The 22,947-nt window shown below is 42.6% G+C and overlaps 1 protein-coding gene across 1 annotated transcript; it reads right to left on the bottom strand.

Moving 5' to 3' along the window:
- Window positions 1–503: 503 nt before the first annotated feature.
- Window positions 504–22,083, bottom strand: LOC311004901 (follistatin-related protein 1-like). The gene is made up of 11 exons (XM_083997103.1): window positions 21,900–22,083; window positions 21,681–21,737; window positions 9,239–9,340; window positions 8,964–9,093; window positions 7,095–7,127; window positions 6,562–6,692; window positions 5,951–6,069; window positions 5,430–5,542; window positions 4,174–4,284; window positions 3,983–4,077; window positions 504–2,010 (listed from the first exon to the last, which is right to left on the bottom strand). Exons 2-11 carry the CDS (start codon window positions 21,735–21,737, stop codon window positions 1,969–1,971), a joined length of 933 nt encoding a protein of 310 aa, XP_083853229.1. The 5' UTR covers window positions 21,900–22,083; the 3' UTR covers window positions 504–1,968.
- Between the last annotated feature and the right edge of the window lie 864 nt (window positions 22,084–22,947).

Below are 22,947 nucleotides of genomic sequence, written 5' to 3'. Positions count from 1 at the left end.
TTTTGATAAGCCTGGAGTACATTATGCCACTGGTCCTTCAGCAAGATTTATGTAGCACTTTTCCAAACAATAATTAGCCTGCGTTTTACACAATAATTTAGAAATTAAAGTAATTCACTCAAAAGTAAAAAGAAAAAATTGAATTACAAAATAACAGACATGAGAGAAATAACAGGGAATAAAACGTCAGTAAAAACTAGAAGATATAACTTGTAATGAGCTGTTTAAAAGTAGGCTATATCATTTAGATTAAGTAGTCTATTAGTGTGAAGTATAAGCTGCTTCACAGTTAAAGGTAAAAGAGAGGAAATGAGCTGTCTTATTAAAATAGGCCTGGGTACAGCCAGGTGACACTGTTCAGCTGAGCTGAGAGCTTACAGTAACAATACAAATAGCTTCATAAAATGCTTTATAATTCAGACCAAGATCATCTAAGAAAGACAATTATCTATTGTTCTCCAAGCACACAAACTCCCAAACACAAACAAAGTGAGAAAACTGTATCGTGGTGTTGTATGGGCTTTATTGGCATACATATGTTCCTTACAGTCTCTGCACCTTTAGTGGAATATAAAGGTTTAGCTTGAAACCTAGTAATGCAACTTTCACACAGCCATTTATCGGGGATAGAGTCACAAAGCACTAGTTTACTGCTAAACCTCAGCAAAGCACACTCACTCTTGCTATGCCAAGTGGCATGATAGCCTTTGTGCAGGCAAAGGTACTGTTTGCAGGTCTAAGGCACTGATTTTTATTGACAAATCTCCCAATTTAGACAAAGGATTTCAACCAATAAACACATTTAACAAACCAAACTACTCTCAGCATCACACTTTAACAGCACGCGTTCAATCATGCACACACACACACACACACACACACATACACGCAGACAAGCGCTTTATATGCACCCAGATATTGATGCGTCTAAGCTACTTTAGTTGACAGTGAGGCTAGTCCTGCTGTTATAGTGATTTTGAAAGCACAGGTATAGTGTTGTTGCTGGGTCCAGAGTAATGTTTTACCTGGAGAATTTTGTACATCATTCAAACACGTCATCAAGACTTTGGTTTTAGATTTCACCATGCTATATTCAGAACAGGTCTCACCAGGTTCCAGTTGTGCTGCTTCAACCCTGAAAGGAGGATCAGAAATGTACGACACATAGAAAAAAAATTGACCAGTAAAGTACCAGAGAGACTTGTCTGAGCATAACATGGTAACAGGATGAATTTCAACTCAATTTCAAGCCAATAACATACTGTACATAGAAGCAAACGCTTTTGCAGAAAGAATGATTACTTTAGCACTAAGATACAAACAAATTTCAGGCCTGTGATAAACTAAAGCCTAGGAAAAGCTAGAGAGAAAGAAGAAGTGCATTGGTCAAGTAGTAGCCTACTGTAGCAGTTAAAATGGCAACGAAATCAAAATCACTAATTGCTTTACCCTCTTATCCCAGCTTCTTCAACCACCCCATGACCATAAAACCTTTGAGGGTGTTGAGAAACATGCTGCACCGGGTGACAAAGTGTTCAGCTTCCTCCGTACTCCAGCAGCTTCCTGCTTTCAACAGGTGGACTCTCCAGGTTCGGTTCCTAACCTCACTACCTTCTCAAACAGTGACTTCCACATTCCAAAAACAGTGACAACTTGACAGTTTGTTTAAGAATAACTGTAAAAATATAAAGATTGTAGTAAAAATAGCCCCAGGGCTAGTGTAGGGGCACAGTAATACAATCAAACATGACAGTACTGAACACAAGGGAATCCTATGATACTCTTTGATAGCCCCTGAATCTAACAAATATCAACACAAACACTGAAACAATATAAAAAAAAAAGTATAATAATTAACATAGCAGAGAAACATGAAAAAGTCAGTTTAACAACAACACACGGCCGCAAGGTAAATCAAGTGTAGAAGAAGGGTGATGGCGTGCCTCCTCTTCTTCGTTGTGTCCTTATTTAGGCCTCCTTTGTGCTGGCCTTCATCTTCTCAACTGTTTCCTGTGATTGAAAAGGCGAGAAAAATTAGATCCAATGTGTCTTTGAACATACTGAATGAACAATGATGTGGGTGCACACTTGCGTAAGCACCTACATTTTTTTTTTGTGATCCATCAAAAGCAACATTGTACGCTAAAGCAAGGTCTCCAGGGCTGATCACATTAAACTTGCACCCACAGAGCTGCATTGTTTACAGTGGCATCATAAGCTGCCCTTCTGGAGGACAGAGTACATGACCTTGCTGACTCAGCCATGGCCTCAAGCCAGAGCTCTAGTTCTACCTTGTCAACCTCATGTACACACACACATAACAAGCATCCACTCATACTTCTCACGCTGAATGTAGACATTCTAGAATTGCGTTCATTTTCTGGTCAGGTGTCACACAGAGGTTCTAGAACTTCATTTTTATGAGGTTCTGGAGCTCTGTTCCTTGTCTACAGAGGCTCTAGAATGGTATTAGATAATTAGAGAGGTTGTACATCTTTATTGTCTGGGGAGGTTCAAGACCTTCAGAAGAGCCTGTAGCAATGGTTCTGTGTGAGTGGTTGCTGTTTCCATTGTTTGCCTGGAGAGACTGTACAACTATTGTGCGAGAGCGGAGACTGCAGCATTGTGTTGACAGTCTGGAGAGCTTCTAGGACTGCAGCGACTGTCTAGCCTGACAATCCACTGCATCACAAAGACAAATGTGTATTGTCCCAGTTCAAGCACCAGTGTCCCGGACGATGCATCCTTCATTTAAGACTGGTCATCGTCTGACGGTAAATTTTGGAATTGAAAGTATTTCATTATTCCTCGGGGCTCCTTGGTCATTTCTTTTGTTTCTTAATGGTGGTATTTTAGTTATACCAAGTCTTTTGGGGCATTTAATGGTTCTACCCTATAACAGGCTATGTGATAATGGAATTTTTTGGAATTTAATCATGCACAGTATGAAAACGTATGTAGCACAACTAGAGATATTAGTTTTTTTAGTCAATGCATCCATCTTCCTTGTCAAAATCTGGGTCTTACAGTACATTGTCCTCAGTGAAACTCAACCACCAGCATTTCTGTCTGGTTCTGGTGTGTTATATTCGTAGCTGCTAATGCAGGATTTGTTTGCGACACACTGCTAGCCCCAAATAGAGATAAAAAAAAAGACTTATAGTGACCTGACCTATAGTGTTAAGCATCAGCTGACACTGACTCTAATGACATCACTTGAATCAATTCACCAGACTTTGTGCCGCTCACCCTGGAGCCACAAAAGGATCCATGCAACTTTTTTCACATGGCGTATTTTCCTTTGAAATTATGGAAGGTTACTTTATATTCACCCTTAGGGACAGTCTATATAAGGTGATGATTCTGAATCATCCACACAAAATCTTCAGCTGAAAAACCCCACTCTTCTACAAAACCATGAGCAATAAATGTTGATACACGTCTGGCTCTTTTTTTTCTTCTTCTTCTAATACCCTTCTATTTCATATCCATGGCCATCCACTTTTATGGATATAATTTAGAGAAAACATCTCTTTATTCCTCAGCTTTTGATTTGTTGTTTCACTTTTCATGCCAGGAGTCATAAAGTGGCTGATTCCCTGGCTCACTGAGCTGCAGTAAACAGTCACATAAAAATTTACACTTAGTGGCTCCTCTGTGAATTTTATTGTGATGGCTGAGCAGTTTGGTTGAAACGCTCTTTGTCTAGAAACATATTGCAAGTAATCAAGGTTATATCCTCCAGGAATCTAATAGCAGACACACGGGTCATGGCTCCTGTCATTGATATTTTATGGGCCTTATATTCAAGTGGAATCCTATGAGCAGTGGGCAGTGATGGAGCCTCTAACGATGGCCAGGTCATTTGTTCTTTTCTGTAGGGAAAAGGCTTTTCCTTGGGGAGCTGCTCTAATTATTTCAGTTTTAATATGGCCGATAACATAATAATAAAAAAAAAAAATTCCACATTACAAAGACGTACCTGGTGCTTGTTGAGCTCAGCCACGCGGAGGTTCCACTCCTCCTCCGTCATCTCTGCCCCAGCATCTGCTGACTCATCCACGGCTGCCATTTTGTCTGGACAGATAACAAAATTAGACAAAAATGGCAGTGAGGTGTGAGTTGATTAAAGTATAAAGAGGAATAAAGATCTTCTCCAGTATTTTATCTCACCAGTGCAGGTCATTGCCGTGCAGACCCAGTTGCCACATGCACAGACACAGCGGTTACACTCCACCTGAGTCTCTGCTCCGTCCTCGTATGTCTCATCCTCCAGGGCACATTCTGACGAAACACACAACAAATTACTCAGCCTAGATAACAGATAACAGACTGTAGCAGAATGATAAGAGAAGAAGTGTTAATTATATCAAGTTCCATGACCCTGCCTGGTTTGTCAGCATTTCTAAATGCCACATCACATCCATTCATCCGCCCATCCACCCATCCATTGTCTATACCGCTTATCTGTGCAGGGTCACGAAGGGGAGGGGGGGTGGGGGGCTGGAGGCAATCCCAGCTGACACAGGGCGAGGGTGGGGTACATCCTAGACAGGTCAGTGCCAGTCTAACACAGGGCTGACACACAGAGACGAACAACGTACACACCCTCACATTCACACCTACTAGCAAGACTCACCAATCCACCTACTGCGCATGTCTGTGGACTGTGGGAGGAAACTGGAGAACCGGGAGAGAACTGGTACAGGGAGAACATGCAGATTCCACCCAGAAAGGCCTCAGGACTGGGACTCAATCCCAGAACCTTAGTGGTAAGAGGTATCAGTGCTACCCACAGTGCCACCGTGTCACCCACTCCATTTACCGGGTATCTTCTTTTTAAAGTAACATGTTCTTGCTTGCAGACTAGTTTTGGCTTTGATAAAAAAAAAAAAGTTAAATCCTCCAACACTTCTGCGAAGCACATGTGTTGGAGGGAGTATTTTTCCAAATCGTTGAATGTGTCCATCATTCTCTTAAAACCTCCAGGATTAGTTACAAATCATGATTTCTACAAAACAAATTAAGGAATAGTAAAAGAGCACTCGACCCAAATTAGGAAAAAAAAAAAAAAAAATCCCTAGTAGGTCAGCCAAATTTGTGCTTGTGCGTGTGTCCTTGGATCTAGTGAAGCTCCAGGGGGCAGAGCTCCGTGGTTTATACCAGTTTTTTCTGCAATGGAGCAATTCCCCTGTATCCGGTGAACTTTATCCCAGATATGTCAGCATCAGATGACTGAGCACACTGAAGTGGCGACCGCAAAAACTGTGACTGTGTCTCAAACTATTCAGATGATTTGAGGCTCATACCCGCAGTTCACTGACTGCCAGAGCTGTCCAACTTGGCTTATGTCAGTGCATCCATATTTTATATCCACTGGCGGTGTGCTGCATTATGACAAAGTAAGCGAAAAATCAGTTTAAACTCACTCTTCTCTGGTGGATTGAAGCCAGGTTTCAGGCAGTTGAGGAACTCATTGAAGCTCAGTTTCCAGTCAGCGTTCTCATCAGAAAGCTCAATGAGGGCATCGACACACAGGCTCCTGCGAAGCACATACACATACGCCATGCAAGGACAGAATGAATATCTGCTCTGTACAGTCAGTGAGAATTATAGAAATGATCTTTTATTTTAGAGTGTCCCATTTTTCGAGAGCACAGGTGTTTATGCCTGTGTTGACTTCCCACAGGAGGCCTTCAGTAAAGTTTGCACTGGCCCAGATAGGGTTCAATGACTTACACTGTGTGCCTTAAAATAGCACCGCAGGACACAGATAAGGGTTTGTATGTACAAACATAACCATGGAAGAAAACGTTCACATAGTGGGAGGGAAAGGTATATACCGACAAAACAAAACAAAACAAAACAGGCAAATAATAGCAGTTTTTTTCAGCATGCTGCACTTGTGCACAATTGTGTAAGAATGCAAATCCAAAACAAACACACCAACCTGAGCAGCTTGTTGCTCTCCTGGTCTGCGTAGGACTGCATCTCCACCACTGAGTCGTTGTGCTGGATGAACTTGAGGAGCTCCGAGGAGTCCAGCTGAGAGTCACCATTGTCATAAGACTGCAGAAACATGAACAGGGAGATTATGAGCTTTTACACTAATGCAATTACACTACACAATACACAAACAATGGGTCATTTATTTCAATCACTTGGTGTCAGGTGCTCTGCAAATGTTTCTCTGAGATAAATCATTTAGTTTCTTATGGAGAGGTCAGTCCATGCTGCCAGCAAATTCCAGCAGTCACTTCCACACAAATATGTAGGAGCACATTGGTTGCCATGACAATCACCCCTGTAGTCCTGATAAGTGATTTCAATTTGACATGAGCACCCCAAGTACTGACTCTAATTACAGCCTGCACTGGTTTTGTAACATTTTAAAATTTGACTAAAGCAGAAAAAAGGTGTTAGACTACATGAAAAATGTAATCTGTAAAGCAGGTTTTCATCTTTATATGAAGGCCCACATTAGAAAAAACAGAGTATTTGGAGCAATGATGCACTAAAAGAGACCAGGATCCTTTTTGTTTCTGCAGAAAAACTACCCACCTTGAAGTATCTATGCAGGATGTCGGAGAAGTTGGATCCCTTGGCAAACCAGCCGTCTGGGACAACCTCAGTCTGCAGCCACTGGATCACACGGCTCCTCAGCTCATTGCGGTCAGCAGCATAACATACCACTGCAGGGATGGGGACATTTCCATAGGTCAAGAGCATTAATGAATAATCCAATGGAAAGAAAAATCTATCTTGCAAGCAATTCCAGCACTGACCCCTGTCCTCCTGTGCATTACATCAGTATTATTACGTTGATTACGCTCCTTCTATTAGACCATAAATTATAGATATTGCAGACATAGCAGCCAAGTCTTAATAGACAAGATATTGATTTAACCCATGTGTGCACTATGAACCAAATAAAAAAAATAACCCTGAATTGACCTGATTAATCTCATCACCGATAAAAACTATTCAACTGAACTATTTGGAGCTTTGTGTTATCTCACTTAAATTGGTAACAGTATAAGAATATAGTTTCATATGTCATAAATGCATGCATGCACAAAAATACACAAACTCACCTGGGCTGGCAGCGGCCTGCTCTGTTTTCTTCTCTGAAGGTTATTTAAAAAAAAAGAGAGAGAGGGAAGATCACAACATTTAAACAAAATCAATTGAGCAATGTTGACTTGATTCAGATTAATGGAGCTAAACTTGGCAGAGTCTGAGCACATGGCCAAAGGTCTGAAAAGATGACAGTCTGAGATAACTATCCTCGGCTACCTTTTCTGCCACAGCACTGATCAATGTTCAGCCCAGCGGGGACATAAAGGGTGCAACAGGTGTGAACAAGTTCAGTCTAGGTAAGAGTTTAATATTAGATGTGTTAATAGATAAGTCCAGGCCAGTGTGTGTGTGAGTCAAAAAAGCAGCCTTGCAGCGACATGTGATTGGCCTTATATGGCTACCTATCAACCCGGTCACCTCACATATCAGTTCCATGAATATGGGCTAGTTAAGATATGACTTCAATTTTACTATCAGCACTTGGAGCATTGTCAGGTGAGACACACGTCATCCTACTTAAAGGAGGAAAAAAAGTTTAGTTTTTCTTGCCTCTCCACCTTTTACAAATGAGAGTTAGTGAGAATCTCAGTGTAACACTTGTAATGAGTGTGTTATGGCTCAGAGCCAGTAGAGTTGAAAGCAGAGAGATGCTGGGAGATTACACACAAAATATCTGCTGTTTTGTTTTTGGCAAAAGCTGAAATAACCCAAGCCATAACAAAATGTGACTAAAATATAAAAGCTTCCAAACTGCATTAAATGTATGCTTTATAACATAAAATAGAGAATAGAGATGTGTGGTTCTGATACTTTGGCCCTGATGTGATGTCACTGCTGACCTTATTGACCTTTGAGAAATATACTGTAAATATAGTTTCTTGGTCAGTGGCATTTAAACATTATTTGTTTCTAATACCAGAAACAATTCAGTCATCACAGGTCAAGTGTCATGCTTTTATGTTACATACAAAAAAGAACTGAATTAAAGTAAAAAAAAAAAATAAAAAAAAAGTGGTAGCGAGAGGTGGGATGTGGTCTGGTATCAGAGTTGAGAAAACAATAACCCACACAGCCACATAACACACCAATTCAACACTGGGGTCTGTGTGGCTTCTTCAGTGAATCACACTATTTTACTGCCCACTTCCGACTCACAATAAAAAAAGACGTAAACATAGAAGAGGGGCCCATAAAAGGGTAAAGAATATTTTCAACCTCTGCCTGGATAAATTGAACAGCATACACATGGAAACGGCTCTCATGCCATGTTTAAAATATCCATGTAAGGGGGCGGTGCGTGGCGCAGTGGGTATAGCGGCCGCCCCATGTAGAGGCTACAGTCCTCGCCGCAGGCGTCCCCGGTTCGAATCCCGCGTCGGGCAGACCTTTCCTGCGTGTCATTCCCCCTCTCTCTGCCTCCCCATTTCCTGTCTATCTCTACTGTCATCACTATCAAATAAAGGCAAAAAAGTCAAAAAAATATACTTAAAAAAAAAAAATATCCATGTAAAAATACAGGAATGTGGTTTCTGGAGGAGGCCTGCACCCTGCCCAGATTTGGCAGATTCTCGACAAAGTATCTACGTCTTTCAGAACTATTTAGTGCCCTTGATAACATTTTATTTTAAACATTAATGATAAAATTATTACCATCTTAACCACACTTAAAGGTGTAATCTACTGGGATTGTAAGAGTGGCCTTGGAAACGTATCATCTGATTATATTATTAGCAAGATAAATGAGCTATAAAAGCTCAATAAAGTTTAATTTGCTGATGAAGATTGTGTGATACTAAGTCATTCATTGAGTTGAGGAAGTGTTGTCAACAGATTTATCTTGTGTTGTGAGGTTGCTGTGTGCTTCTGTGTGCTGGTGCTGTTACCTTGGCAGTGTCCATCATGGACCACCTGGATCTTCAAACCAGTCAGACAGGCATCTCTGTGGAGCTCACAGTGGTTCCTGTAGGTCTTTCCATTGCTGCCACACACTGACCTCTTGTGGGGCTTGCAGGCCTGGACAGAGAGAGAAAAAGGGAGATAGAGGAGAATTAAGTGACTACTAGGGGAAATTATAAAAACTTTGATTTAAAAACAATAAGATTAAAAAAAAAAAAAACCCTAGGAGGTTTACTATGTCCTCTGTGCACCTGGTACTCACCTCTATACACAGACAGCTGGGCTCCCCCTTCTCAGTGACGGCACACTCCCGGCCAGCTCCACAGAACACATTGGCACACACTTTACTTTTGCTCTGCAGCTCCTGAAAGAAAAGAAAACACACAGACGCTGCTTTAGAAATGCCCACTGCTATGTACTGACTTCACACACAGGGCGGCACTGTTGCACTAATAACAGGCCCGTTTGAAACACACCACATTTCACAACTACTGTAAGACAAACCAATTCACAAACTTGCATCAGGTTTTTCGAATCACACTCACACATAAAACCACGTGTAATCAGATTTAATCCGTCACCGACACAAAGAGGCAGAAAGAGTTTCCTCCTCACTGCACAGACACTATAGACTCTCTCCTTTGATGATATACAAATTGAAAGCTCACTGGATTTAACTCCGAAAAGAGGTTATTGGTTTGGATGTCTTTGTGTGTTTGTTTGGGCAGCAAGAGTTTTTTAAGTATTTCAGCATTTCAAAGAAATCATCCTTTAGAGAGAATGTATGACGACTAGCGAAGGATTTGGTAGTTGTTCAGAAGAAATAATGTTTTTATTCATAATTCCTGAACACTTTCATTGTCTAACACATCCATAAACACTGTTCCTACACAGATATACACCTTTATTGAAGAAAAATACACCGTTTTCACCTCAAACTAATTTATATCTGATCGTCACTAACTTTAATGGCTTTTCACCTCCGGGTGGTGCTACACCATGAATTTTCACAACAGCCAGCACCATGATAAATAACTCTGTGGTGATGATTCTTACTCACTTGTAATTTTGCACATCTCACCCTTATTCAAATAGAGGGGGCAGAACTCAAATACGCTCCAATAATTACAAATGCAGTTTCCTAGTCAGTGAGATTGACTATCACTATCTGTATGTGGTAGATTTAAAAAAAAAAAAAAAAAAATCTGAACATATTTATTATTAAAACAACCACTGTAGAAGACTGTGCTCTCTAAATATCCCTGCTTTTTATTACCTGCTCTGTCTGGTGTTTTCTATCGTGGTCTCTGGAGATCCACTCATGTTTGCCGGTGGTTGCCATGTCAACGACGACCAGCCTCAGCTCTAGAAGTGACAGCTGACCACACTCCACTTTGAAAAGAACTGAAATAGTGGAGCCGAGGTTTTTTTTTTCTTTTTCATTTTAACGAGACAAAGCTGCCGAGGAGAAAAACTTTAAGGATAAAAACAGTATTCTCTCGTTGTATAATTGCCCCTTTCTAAATTACATCTCACATTTAAAAAATCTTCAGTCCTTTCATGTCTAGTGTCTCTGTCTTAATTACACTTTCTTCTTTAGTTTGTTTAATCAACCTCATTTTCTCTTGTTTACATTTCCATGCCTGTGCCACTTTATCTTTGCTTTGTTTGTTGTGGAAGATCAACAGTGGACTTGCCAAAAAAAAGAAAAAAAAAGAATGAGTCCACTGGAACTGAAATCCAACCAATCACAAAACGCCAAGCGGAGCTCAGAGAGCTGTTTTATGACCCTCATTACCTCCTCCTTTCTCCATCTGTGTGTTTTTGTTTGTGTGTATTTGAGCTTGCATCTGTATATGTGTGTGTGTGTGTGTGTGTGTGTGTGTACAGGGTGTTTCCACATCTGGAGTCTGAGCTGTGTTTTCCTCTGGGTTCATTCCCATGCTCTGAGAAATCTTTTCTCCTCCCTGTTTCTCCAGACTCCCCTCCTCCTCCCTAAGTCACTGTTTCCTGTTAGAGCGAGACAGAAAGTTGGCCCTCTGTGTCGGACTGCACGTGAGTTGGCTTCCAGGCCTCTGCCTGTGTGTGTGTGTGAGCGCCGAGTCTGGTATGTAGGTTAAAATGAAGGTGGATTCTCGTGACTGAACTCTCATAAGCTCACTTATAAGAGAATGTAACAAGATGGATGGATGGATGGATGGAGAGGGGATGGGGAGGGCAGTCACATGCAAGCATCTCAGTGTAGCAGCTTTAACTTAAAACTGGCAAGAGGAGAGGGATTGTAGGGTCCAGTTCATTTCTATGCATGAGTCTAAGATACACACACACATGCACACACACTGGATTGCAAAGTTGAGGTCATGGAAAATCTTCAAAGCTATTCCTATGGCCTCGAGCATGTTGGACAATTCAGTTTGTTAGACACACATGGGCTGGAGGGCGACTGAAACCTGTAGAAAAACCTCCAATGGGAACATGAATAATGAATGGACTCCTCACATGGATATGGTGCAGTGGAAGAGCTCTGTCTGTCCATCTCTCTTTGACTAGAACCAGCAGAGGATCCCTGACATTTAGCTAATGAATACAGAGCCCCCTCCCCTCTTTTTTTTTTCGTCCTATCTATCTGTTTCAAGTGGATTGTTGCTATGGTGAGAGCGTGTACAGGCTCCTGTTGTGGCAGGATCACAGATGTGTCAATCATAAGAGGCAAACCAAGGAGCAGAGTCCCGTAATGAGATCACAGCAGAGTGTGTTGTGTGAGATTTTATGATTGACACAGGCTATAGAAAACAATGGAGAGAGCCACTGTAACGTGACCCAACCGACACCCTGGAGATGCTGTGAAGACGTTGAGCTAAATATTGCAGCAGCAGCCCATCCACCTTATGTGGTCATAAATCATATCTGTCTGTGTTTAGCCTGGGGCCTTTATTGTTACCATGAACGTGAGTGGGCAGACACGCACCACTACATGCACCATCACTGTGAACATTAAGATGTTTTTTGGTCATGCTTCATAATAACATATAGGCTACTGTAGACACAATATATAGAAAGCTTGTTTTTCTTACGTATTCTTATGTACGTATGTGACATCATCGTGGTTTTGGATCATATGTATCCGTGCCTCACTCTGCTGGATTTATCTTATAGCGTAAGATGAAAACAAACAGTAATAAAATAAAAGCTCTTTGACATTTTGAGAGGTTTCCTTTGTGAGACTCAGATGACAGGATCAATACTATCCTCAGCTCTGTGTATGCTAAACAGGAAGCTGAGGTCAGCAGCGGGTTAGCTTCGCTTCAGGTAAAAGTCTTGCTTTCGAAACTATACCAGGACCTGTCTAGGTAGCCCTGACTGAGAAGAGTATACACATGTGTGGAGAAACACTACTAGTCTTCAATCATCAGTCACCAACAGTGGCAGATGTTGAAGGGGCGAAAAAATGTGCAACCTCAGCAGCACAAACAAAAACAAACGCAATCATAGCGGGTGTCTTGCATGAATGGCGTCAGCTCCTCGTTGCAGCCGAGAAATTCAGCTTTATTTTGCTTCGCTCACTGAAGCCACAGTTCTGATAAGTGACTGGTGAATCCACACAGATTAAACAGAGCCTTTTATACCAAACGCCGCCTCCAGCTATATTACTGATTGTATATACACACATTTTCACAGCTCATTTTCCTCAACTCTGGCTCTTTTCCCCATTTTTTTCTTCCAATTTCAATCATTTTTCTCAGAAGTTTCAAATTATTTACAGGTTTAAAGACTTGAGTTATTTTTCCTCGCAACAGTGCATCATTCTACAATGTCTGTGTATTTCTGCCTGGTGCCTTTATGATTCAAGTCTGGTGTCCTTTAATTTCTGCTCTGCTGTAATTCTCTCCGTCTGTCTTGTCGTCTTATTCTCAGTGCCATGCCCTTTTACGGCTGCGCTGCAAGAGATGCGCTGGTGAACCGAGACCATGCAGCTTTGCAGAGCCAGGTGGAAGTCGAGATGAGTGAGAGGAGGAACGTAACGGGGGGTGGGGGTGGGGGGGTACTGATCATTACTGGAAGTGAGAAACAGGTGAACGGTGAAGAGGAGCTGTGTGTGCAAGTCGATTTCTCCCCTGCCACATGTTGAATAGCTTCTATGCTGCTGAGGCAGACTAAATCCTGTTCTTGCTTCATTTTATAAAACAGCAAAAAGCATCTGACCACACACTACAGTAACACTTCATAAAAAAACACATTAGAACACCTATTGAGTGTGTTTCCGGACCTCTGTGCCATTACTCTCCCTCTGTCTGTCTTTCTCTCTCGCTCTCTGGCTCTCTCTCTCTCTCACACACACACAAAGCAGGTTGACTAATGGGGCCTGTCTGCTTACATGTGCATGTTTTGTGTTTTGTGCATGTGTGTGTGAGTCCATCCTGGAGACACTCCATCGATCTTGCAGACCAATCGATGCTTCTCTTTGCTGTGCATGTCATTTTATAGCCATTCGCACAATGCATCATGCCCCTCATTAGCATAGAAAACACGGATTGGAAGCCGCTTAAGTGCATTTAAACACTGAATTTAACCTTTTTTCGCTAATGAGTTTTAAGGCAATATGAATTTCTGTAGCAGTCACAACCACTTTAATCAGCCTGATTAGCTTATCTAGCAAAACGAGCGTTCATTTCACGCGATCCAATACGAGAACCCTGCAGCAAATCCTTCTCATATTGAGCTTTTCTTCAGTCTGTGGTAAGGAGGTGTTGATTCAGCATTGTGCTCAGTGTGTGGAGGCTGTATTTTCCGGTGTTGCTTAATTGTGCCGCATTCGAAAAAGGTGAGAGGCGGCCCAGGTTGAGCTGCTTTGACATTTCTATGAAACACTTAAGGTGATAGGCTTCAGTAAGTCAGTATTTATAGGTTGTGGTGTCTGCTTTATTAGATGTGTCTAGCACCTCACTGTAAAAGTGACAGACATTTGACTGAACATTTTTTTCTTCCCCCCTAAGGTACAGTAAGGCTGCTGTGTGTTTCCATGAATAAAATATTGTGATATTTGTCAAGTTGAAATATTATAATATATCCCAGGAGGGTGAAAGGAGATGGAAGTAATGATGTTTCCATCCATTCTTTGTGCTAGTGTACATTTACAATTTATGCCACCCAAGAAAAAAGGCTCTGAGTTTTAATCTCAAAGATGCTTCTTCCTCAGATTCGTCACAGCAAAATCCAATAAATCTGAATAAAACAATAATGATTCGACTGAGAGCTGTTAATGGTGTTTTAATTTGTTATGACTAGAAAAACACTGCCAAATAATGACTTTTGCATTGAGAACAACAAAAAGCATATTATGAAAGCTTTGGCAGCGCACACCCAGAAAACTCACTGTTATTCATCAAAGAAATTATATTTCAGAACTTATTAGGGAGTTATAAAGATGATGTTAGCAAGAGCAGATGAAGCAGCCGAGACGAGGCAAGCATCAAAGCTCCCACCTGCGGCCTGAAGGCATCAATGTGTCTCCATTTAGAGATTTTTCACTTGTCAGTCACAACTTCAACTGCAATTTTATACTTTAAACAGAGTGAAAATACTCAATAGTGGATTTTCCTTACAGCTGTTGGGATGTTAACATTAAAATATATGTTTAGCATTTGGTCTGTATAATAGTTTTATACCTTGGGAGGAGGGGTTTGTTGCTTTAGAAGGACCACCACTGTGAGTGGAAGGACACTTTAACTTGCCATCTGTAAGATCAAGTAGTACCTGTTCTTAGATGTTGGTCAGTACATGCATACCAACAACAGCAAAGTGCAGCCAAGGATGGACTGGACTGGCATACATTTGCATGAATCAGATTATTCACGGTAAATAAGACATGAAGTGTGTGATCCACACTGTAAAATAACACTATTGAATGTATGGGGCCCACGTGCAATGTGTTCATGTACCACCAGGAGGCTGAGGACCACTAATGGAAAACCCCTGCTTTAGACAAAGCCAGGCTAACTGTTTCCAGTGCTTATGCTAAGATAAGCTGCTTGCTGTTGCCTAATATCTACTTCTACTAAGAGGAACATTTATGTTTTACATTACATACATACATATTACACATACATAGTCACATTCAGTGTAAAATCATACCATACCACTAAAAACAGAACAGCACTGAGATTGTTTTCCTCCCCCTACAATGACTCTACAGCTCCACAACTCTCCACCCTCAGGCTGACAGATGGACACACAAATGCGCGCACAGCACGGCAACTTGCCCTCACAACCTTAAGGTGCAACCTAGTGTTTCACAAGCGTGTTTTAATGACAGCGGGGTAAAATAATGGAAGCTAAACAAAAAGTGAAGAGACAGGAATCAGGGGAATGAGGAGGTCGGATTTGGGGGAGGGAGGGGGTGCATTCCTCAGCCATGTTGCGCCTCAGCTGGGGTTCGACAGAGCTTGTCTTGAGCCAAAATCTCCTCAGTATCTAGGTCAGAGAGGTGCCCCTGTGCTCTCTTCTCCACCCTTCCCCAAGCAATTCTCGTTTTTTTCCCCTTTTTGCTTCCTTCTCCGCCGTGTTGTCGCTCCAACTCTAGATTGTCTGACACTCTTCACGATCATGAGATGTGGATCCAAGCCAGGAGCGAAGAGAGGGCGAGGACAACGCTGAGTGAACAGCTCATCTCCCTCGCCTGTCTCTCACTTCTCCTCTCTAACCAGGCCTCGGCAGAAGGGATGTGGAGCACATGCCAGAGAGAAACGAGAACCACTCTTATTCCAACACACTATAACTTAACTATAATCCAGTTTCTTCCTTTATGGAATTAATGTGAGCTTGTGGCTAAATCCAGCGCACAGGGGAGAAACATCACAGACAGTCGTCGGCTCAGATTTTGAGTCATTACAGAAAGCTGTAGCGTTTGCCCTCAATAATTCAAGTCCCTCCATTCTCAAACTCTCGAGCCTTTTCTTCCTCCTGAATCTGTTTGACTGTATCTTCATACATACCAAATCAGGTTCACTTTAATTTCCTCCGTGCTCGACGACTGCCTCTTGAGACATCAGACATACAGTAAAGTTCTCCGCAGAAAAACACACATTCAGCCCCCGAAATGACACAATCTACCGACATGTTTCCTCCGAGATGAAACGCCTGGTTAGTGTTTCATGGATTTATGTGACAGCGAGTTGACAGTGGAACTGGCAGGATGTCCTTGGAGTAATGAGACCAGTGCAAGACTAATTTGAGTGTTTTATAAAAAGTTACTTGCGCTTTGTAAAAGCTCTCCGGGTGGTCTCGAACACTCTCAGTGGGGGCCAAGTCTGAGATTAAACCGTCAGGAAACAAAGGACCTTGGGTAATGACCAGTGTACGCTGATCTGCCTGTTCGCCATTCTTCTCCCTGTTTCTTATTCACTGTAAAAGGAATGCACCAACGGACGGGATGATGTCACCCCCGGTCCGCAGCCTCTTGTTTTACACCCACCGGCCCCCGTCGTTCAAGAGCTGAAATATGGCAACTACACCCTGAAACAGGCGACGAGGAGGAGGGGAAACCAGAAGGACAGAAAGGACGGAAGAGGGAGAAAGTGAGAGAGGAAAACGCAGAGAAAGTATGAGAGAGAGAGAGGCTGAAAGAAAAGCAGGAAACAAGTCATGGGCTGAGCAGAGCCACATCTGCTAGCAGTTAAAACGTCACCAGAGAACATAAAATGCTATGCAGGCCCCCCCCCCCAGACCTCCCCTCCACTGTTCACCCTGTGGTGACACTGCTGGGACATAACTGTCCCTTGTCACCTAGCCCACATCAATTGCATGGAAGATTCGTCCCTCCTCCATCCATCCAGTTTTCTGTTCTACATTCCCTCTCTTCCTGTCCTTCCCTATATAAAGTGCACATGTTGTCACCTTCTTCAACTTCCATGTATCTCTCCATTTCTTAACCCAATAACCTTGCCGTTTGCCACCACTCGTATTCCCTTTGCTATAACTGTCTCACTTTTTTTTTTGCTCTCCCCCTGTCTCCCACCCCTGATCTGTTCTGGGCATATTTCCACTGCCAGAGAGGAAAGGAGGGAGGAAGAGAAAGGGAGGGAAAGAGGGTGGGAGGAGAGCCCATGCTAAGCTCAGGCCAGGGGAATGAGTGTATTCCCTGCCCTCCTCTCTGTTCCCTCTCTGAGGCCAGTATTGGGGCTAATGGCTAAGAGCATGTTTGTAGAAGGAAAGGGCCAACGAACAGTCTACGGGATGTGATTAAGACCTGCAGCCACTTGAAATCTGCTCCAACCGCGAACAAGCACATTTTGTCTGTGTATATCGCCTCAGACAGGACTGTGATGATACACCCACACACCTTCCTCTGGGACACAGACCAGGTCTAATAAGCTCTGACTGGAAAACGACATCATTTTTATATTTTTTCCTCGCAGTTCACAGAGAAACCGAAACTAGTCAGGATTCAATTAGAGCCGGGAAGATTAGTCAGTGAATCATCCATCTTGAATTAGGTTTGCTTTCCTTTGTCATGTATGACACTGAATTCAATATTTTTTTTGTTCAGCTAGAACAAGCATTCTGGTAGTGGGAGATTATAAAGTCAACTTTTTAAATATTTTTTGAGATTTAAAAACAAAAGGATTTATTGATATTTGAAAACACATATCTGAAATTCAGTGTCTATTGTACCCAAAAACTGCTCATCCTTGATTACTAGAATAATCACAGTCGCACAGTGACATTTGCTTAATGAAGACTTTAATATGTAGCTGAAAGTATAGCATTGTTAGTAAGTTGACCTTTACACTTAGATTGTTTTATTACCGCTCCTAAAGGTCAGGAATTCATCTTGTTTAACGGCGAAGCAGTTGTGGCTGTTTCGCTCGATGTTCATCAAATTAAACGGAGTCAAGTTGAGGACGTGCGTTTAACTTGTTTTTCCTAATGCGAGTCGTGACCACTGCTGAACTCAGACACACAATGGCTGATGTTTTTCACGGGGAACAACACACAGGCTCACCGTTCAGCGTCCACAAGGACAAACAAAAACAAGCACGTGTTTGGCACTGGAGCGTGAAAAGAAAAAAAGAAAAAACTGCAGATAATTTTTCTGTCAACTGACTGATCAATTAATTTTCAGCCACAACATCGCTGATTGAAAACAACTTAAAACTGTAAATTAACTCCTTTTTAATGACCAATCAGAGCTCAGATGTTGCCAGTTACTCATCTCACAGGAATCCCCCCCCCCCTCCTTTTTTTTTAAACTTCCAAAACAAAGAGCGTTTCACTGCTGGACCTGATCTCCAGGTGCATCCTCCCCTCCACAGGCAGCTGGACAAAGGATGATCTCTGGTGGAAGTAAACGGCTGGTATAAAGTTTTCTTATCAGTTTACTTTATCACAAAACTCAGTGACACGTCCGGGTCACTGTGGACTAAAGTAAAGTCACCTTTGTGTTGAGGTGAAGCCTCTGACAGTGAAGCAGACTAGAGGGAAACAAGAAGGAAGAGTGGACCTTTATAACCAACTATCAGCAGGTGTCCTCTTCCTGAGTGAACTCATCTAAGCGCCTATATGATGTTAACCTGCTAACTACTACTGTGCATGTTACTATGTTATCTGTGAGTAGACTTTAGTGCTGCTCTTTGTCATTTTCTCTGTGTGAGTGTGTAGTTAATTTATGTGTGGTGCCTTCAAGTGCAGAGTGCCGTTAATGATAAGATACCAGTACAGCTGGTAAGCTAAATGAGGACTCCTTTTAAGCCAAGCCAAGAGTGAAGAAAACACACTGCAGGGACATGAAACACAGTACACCCCCCCCCCCCCCCCACCACCACCTCCTCCTCTTTCTCCTTTTTCTCTCTACCCCCTCACTACACAGCCAAGTCTTACCTAAACCCCGAGTCCCCCCCCCCCCTGCTGTAACTGCATGACTGTGGCTCCATCTCCTCTCTGTTTTACATCACTCTGTTTCACCTCCCTCTACAATACGTGCGCAGGATCCATGACTGGATGTTGAGCCACAGTAATTAGAGCAGGCTGATACAGACAGAGGACACAGCGTCCCTTCATGCTCATGTTCCCTCCACCTGGGCAGATATTTTTAGCCCACATTGAGTGAGAGAGAACAGGCATCAACATGGCAATATGGATGTGGGGGAGCCAGAGTGGCTGTGGCTCAATCAGAGCCCGTGCTCCAGATCCAAGGTCTCGACGAGGGAATCGTCCTCATCTTCTTCTTTATCCTCTCCCACTATTATTGCTGGCTGAGTAAAGAGGGTGCAGGGCCTGGTTGCCCTGGTGGCCTCCTCTTGACGTCTGCAGATAGTAGAACTAACCGCGGTGTCGTTCCACCCCCGGTCGCCGCGGATGATGCACTATAAACACTGCACGCCATAAAAACACAGGAATAAACACTCTTCTCTCTCCCTGTTTATATGCAAGTGTGTGTGTGTGTGCACATGTCCCCCGAGGATGCAAACTCCTATGACTTTCACTACGCCTGCATCTCGACCTCCTTTGCATATCAAGCTTCCGGTGCGTTTGAGAAAAAGAAAAAAAACAAAAAACATCAACATTTTATTCAACAAGATGCATATCACGCTCCCTCCAGGCCGCCTGCATGCGTGAACACAAGAGTTTTCCACATGGAGCCTCGACCTCAGCAACTCCCCCCCTCTCCACCATCCACTTCCCCCCTCGCCACGCTACATCTCTGAGCTGCTTATCTTCAAACGCTGCAATTTCTCACCTCAGGAGGCACGCAGACATTCTCCTTCATAATAAATCAGGAGTTAGGGTCCAGATTTTAATAGCCTAACACTCATGGAAAACAGGAAACAAAAAAACATCGAGTCACACGCAAAGAATCCTGTTTTCATCGACCTCTTTTATGTTGTGTATACAGTCACACTTTAACACATCCAGTCGCCTAAACACAACCCTGATGCCTCACCGGATCCACTCCTTGCGAGGGGGTTTTGCTCCAACTTGTTGACCTCCTTCTGACAGCACAGTGGTATGCCAGCTCAGGCCCTTCCCACGGCCAGTCAACAGGCCATATATTATCAGGGTAATTACCTTCGGAGAATAGATGCCTTTCTAATACCTTCCTATTAACTTCATGGGTAACGTTCAACACTCTCAGCTGTGTGCTCTGCCCTCGCCATGGCATTGCTCACGCATTACAGCTGCAAATCCCATGAAGACCTACACACACAACAGCACATTTACCAGCCGACAAAAGTAAAAAAACAAGTAGAAGGAGGTCAGCTGGGGATGAGCTTGCATGCCAGGCTGCAAGCGAGTGATGTAGTGGCAGATCAGACTCTAATGGTCGTCTGCACGGGGCTGTAAAGATAGACCATGGCTGCCGTGGCAATAAGCATTTGAAAAAGAAAAAAGGAAAAAAAAAATCTTTCCTCTAATTACAACTACTCAAGAGGAAAAAAATGCAAAAGGAAGACGGTTCGGTGTTGATTTCCTCTGTCTGTAAGTGTTGTGCAGGTCAACAGAGGAGTCAACACAAAGCCAGGTGTTCAACAGCTGTGTCCAGTGAGGTTGAGACCATCAAACACCACCTGCTGTGTTTTATGTGTGTTTCTGTCTCTTAAAGGAGCAGTTTCACGTTTGAGGAGATACACGTCATCCCTTTTTCTAACCAGGGGCTAGATGAGGCAACACATGCCACTCTGATGTCTCTATTGTTAATTTGAACCTTCTATTTCCAGCCCCTAATGCTAAACTAAGCTCAGTCTATCTTCTCATCTGAGTCTTGGAAAAACATTTCTCAACATGAACTGAATTGTTCCTGTGCTGGAGCTTGATTTATTCTGTTTTTTTTGGTCGCTCTTGTGTGAAACCCAAGATACACTAACAGCACATTATCTCTGTGTTTACTCAGAGGCTAGGCTACTTAGCGCGCTGGTGTGAGACCCATAAGGTGAGTATTCTCTCAACCCTTGAGCACACTCGCCACCCCTGAGCGCGCAGACACACACACACATGTTCCCTGACTGACCACCCAAACACACTGTTTCGTACACCATTAGAGCAGCTGCCGGTTGGCCGGAGGGCGTTTTGTCACCTGATGATTCCTTCTTCAATATTGATGACACAAACACTTTGCCCCCCACCCCTCCCTCCCCTCCTGTATTTTCTTTTCACAGCTGCCTGTCACTAAAGTGTCACTCTTGCGGCAGCTTTTTGTCGTGCTGTAAACTTCACAACTCCACCAAAGATAAACTGAGATGAACAGGAGTGGACCTGTATTTGTGTTAGTGTTTGTGTGTGGTCCAGCTGGATGCAAAGATGTTAGTGTTTGATGTCATATATACACATTCAACTGTCTTGTATGTGCTACGTGGTTTTTAAGAAATGAGGATGCCAAAATGAACTGCTTCCATAATGAAGCTCTTAATTGGGAAGAGTCTCAACAATAAGCAGCTTAATTGAATCTCCCTTAAGCAGATAAATAGGATAATTATAACAGACTGAGCACAGGGATATTGGAAATGGCTGGTTTTCACCACAGCACCGTGTCTGATAATAGACTGACTGGCTCCAGATGTTCTCAGCTGCTGTAGCTTTGGGAACAAAAGCTGCTGTGTGTTAACGGGACTCCGGCTTTGTGAGGTAACGTTTGGTGCCAGTTTCAAAAACCTCATAACGAAAATTATGTTAAGTTTCAGAGTTAAAAAAAAAATGAAACAAAAACTTACCTCGGCGTTGCAGAGAGCCGCGGAAAGCAGCAGCAGCACAGCTACACTTCGCAACATCTGGACACAAAAGAAAAGGAGAGAGGGAGAAAGTAATGTTTAGCAGAAGAGAGACAGAGCAACCCTCCGTCCGTATTTACACAGCAGTTCCTTTGATTGGGGGTTGAGAAACTTGTGTTAAAGAGGGGGGAAATAATCCTACTTTCCATTGTTGTACGTTACCGTTTTTTTCTTTGAGAGGAGAAGAAGCTGCTCCGGTCGAAAATGAGCTCGGAGGGAGGGAGGGAGCTGGTCTCGGTGTTTGTCGGAGTCGAGCCGGAGGTCCGTGATTTCAAGAAATTTGGGGGAGCGCTGAGGAATTCTTTGCCAGTCCGTCGGCCTCTCCTCCTCCTCCTCCTCCTCCTCTTTCCTCTTCTCCTCCTCCTTCTTTTCCTCTCTCTCCGCCGCAGCCAATGAAAACGTCTGGACTCCGCCGAGGACGTTTACGGGAGAGTAGAGGAGGAGGTGGAACCGAGGAAAGTGTGTGTGTAACAATTGTCTCTCGAAAAATAAATATATATTATCTATCACTAACTGTTTTTCTATTCTTTTTTTTTCGTTTTTTTTTTGGTGTGTGTTTTAGTGTTTACAACAACAAGTCCTTTCCATATTTTCTTCGAAAAAAAAGAAAAAGATCCATTGTAGCCTATTTATGACAATAATAACAGGTTAATGAACCAAATGATACAGCAACAATTCTTATAATATTTATTTTTCTGTAGTTAAAATAACCACTAGTGAAGTTGGTTTAACCAGCTACTTCAATCAGTGCTGCCTGAAATCAAAGGCTAGTTGAACCTTTACTGTGTTGTATTTTGGCCACTAGGGGGCAGAAGAACTTCAAAACCACCTAAAAGGGTCACATAAATAATATTGTTGTGTGAAGTGAAATTGTTTGCAACAAGTTCCCCCCAAAAAAAGAAACACCTACAATCCGTTTGCTTCTCTTTGACAACACTTAAAACTACTTGGAAATTGAGTTGAAATTCTTATTAAGCTAATAAATATATGCTCTCATCTGGGAATTATGATGCAATTGTTAGTCATTTTAGATTAAAGTGTCTTTAATCTAAGAGCACCAATTTAATTAAATCCAGTTACAATGTACCTCTGTTTCATTCAAATGGTGATTTAACTCAAATAAATAATAATATAACGTGGCTCATGAATGGATCCACATTTACATGTCTGATCCTGTTTATCCCTATTCACAGAGCTGCAACAGCAACCA

The sequence above is a fragment of the Trachurus trachurus genome (assembly GCF_905171665.1).
Source record: "Trachurus trachurus genome assembly, chromosome: 21".
NCBI classification, from domain to species: domain Eukaryota; kingdom Metazoa; phylum Chordata; class Actinopteri; order Carangiformes; family Carangidae; genus Trachurus; species Trachurus trachurus.
This window is presented reverse-complemented; position numbering and strand designations above follow the sequence as displayed.

What these genes read in the sequence shown, in the direction of transcription:
- LOC311004901 (XM_083997103.1), bottom strand. Translation starts at nt 21,737, where the DNA reads ATGTTGCGAAGTGTAGCTGTGCTGCTGCTGCTTTCCGCGGCTCTCTGC. An exon ending in CCAGCTGTCTGTGTATAGAG is followed by an intron (nt 9,094 to 9,238) that starts GTGAGTACCAGG and finishes CTCTCTGTCCAG; the next exon opens with GCCTGCAAGCCCCACAAGAG. An exon ending in GCAGGCCGCTGCCAGCCCAG is followed by an intron (nt 6,693 to 7,094) that starts GTGAGTTTGTGT and finishes CCATCCCTGCAG; the next exon opens with TGGTATGTTATGCTGCTGAC.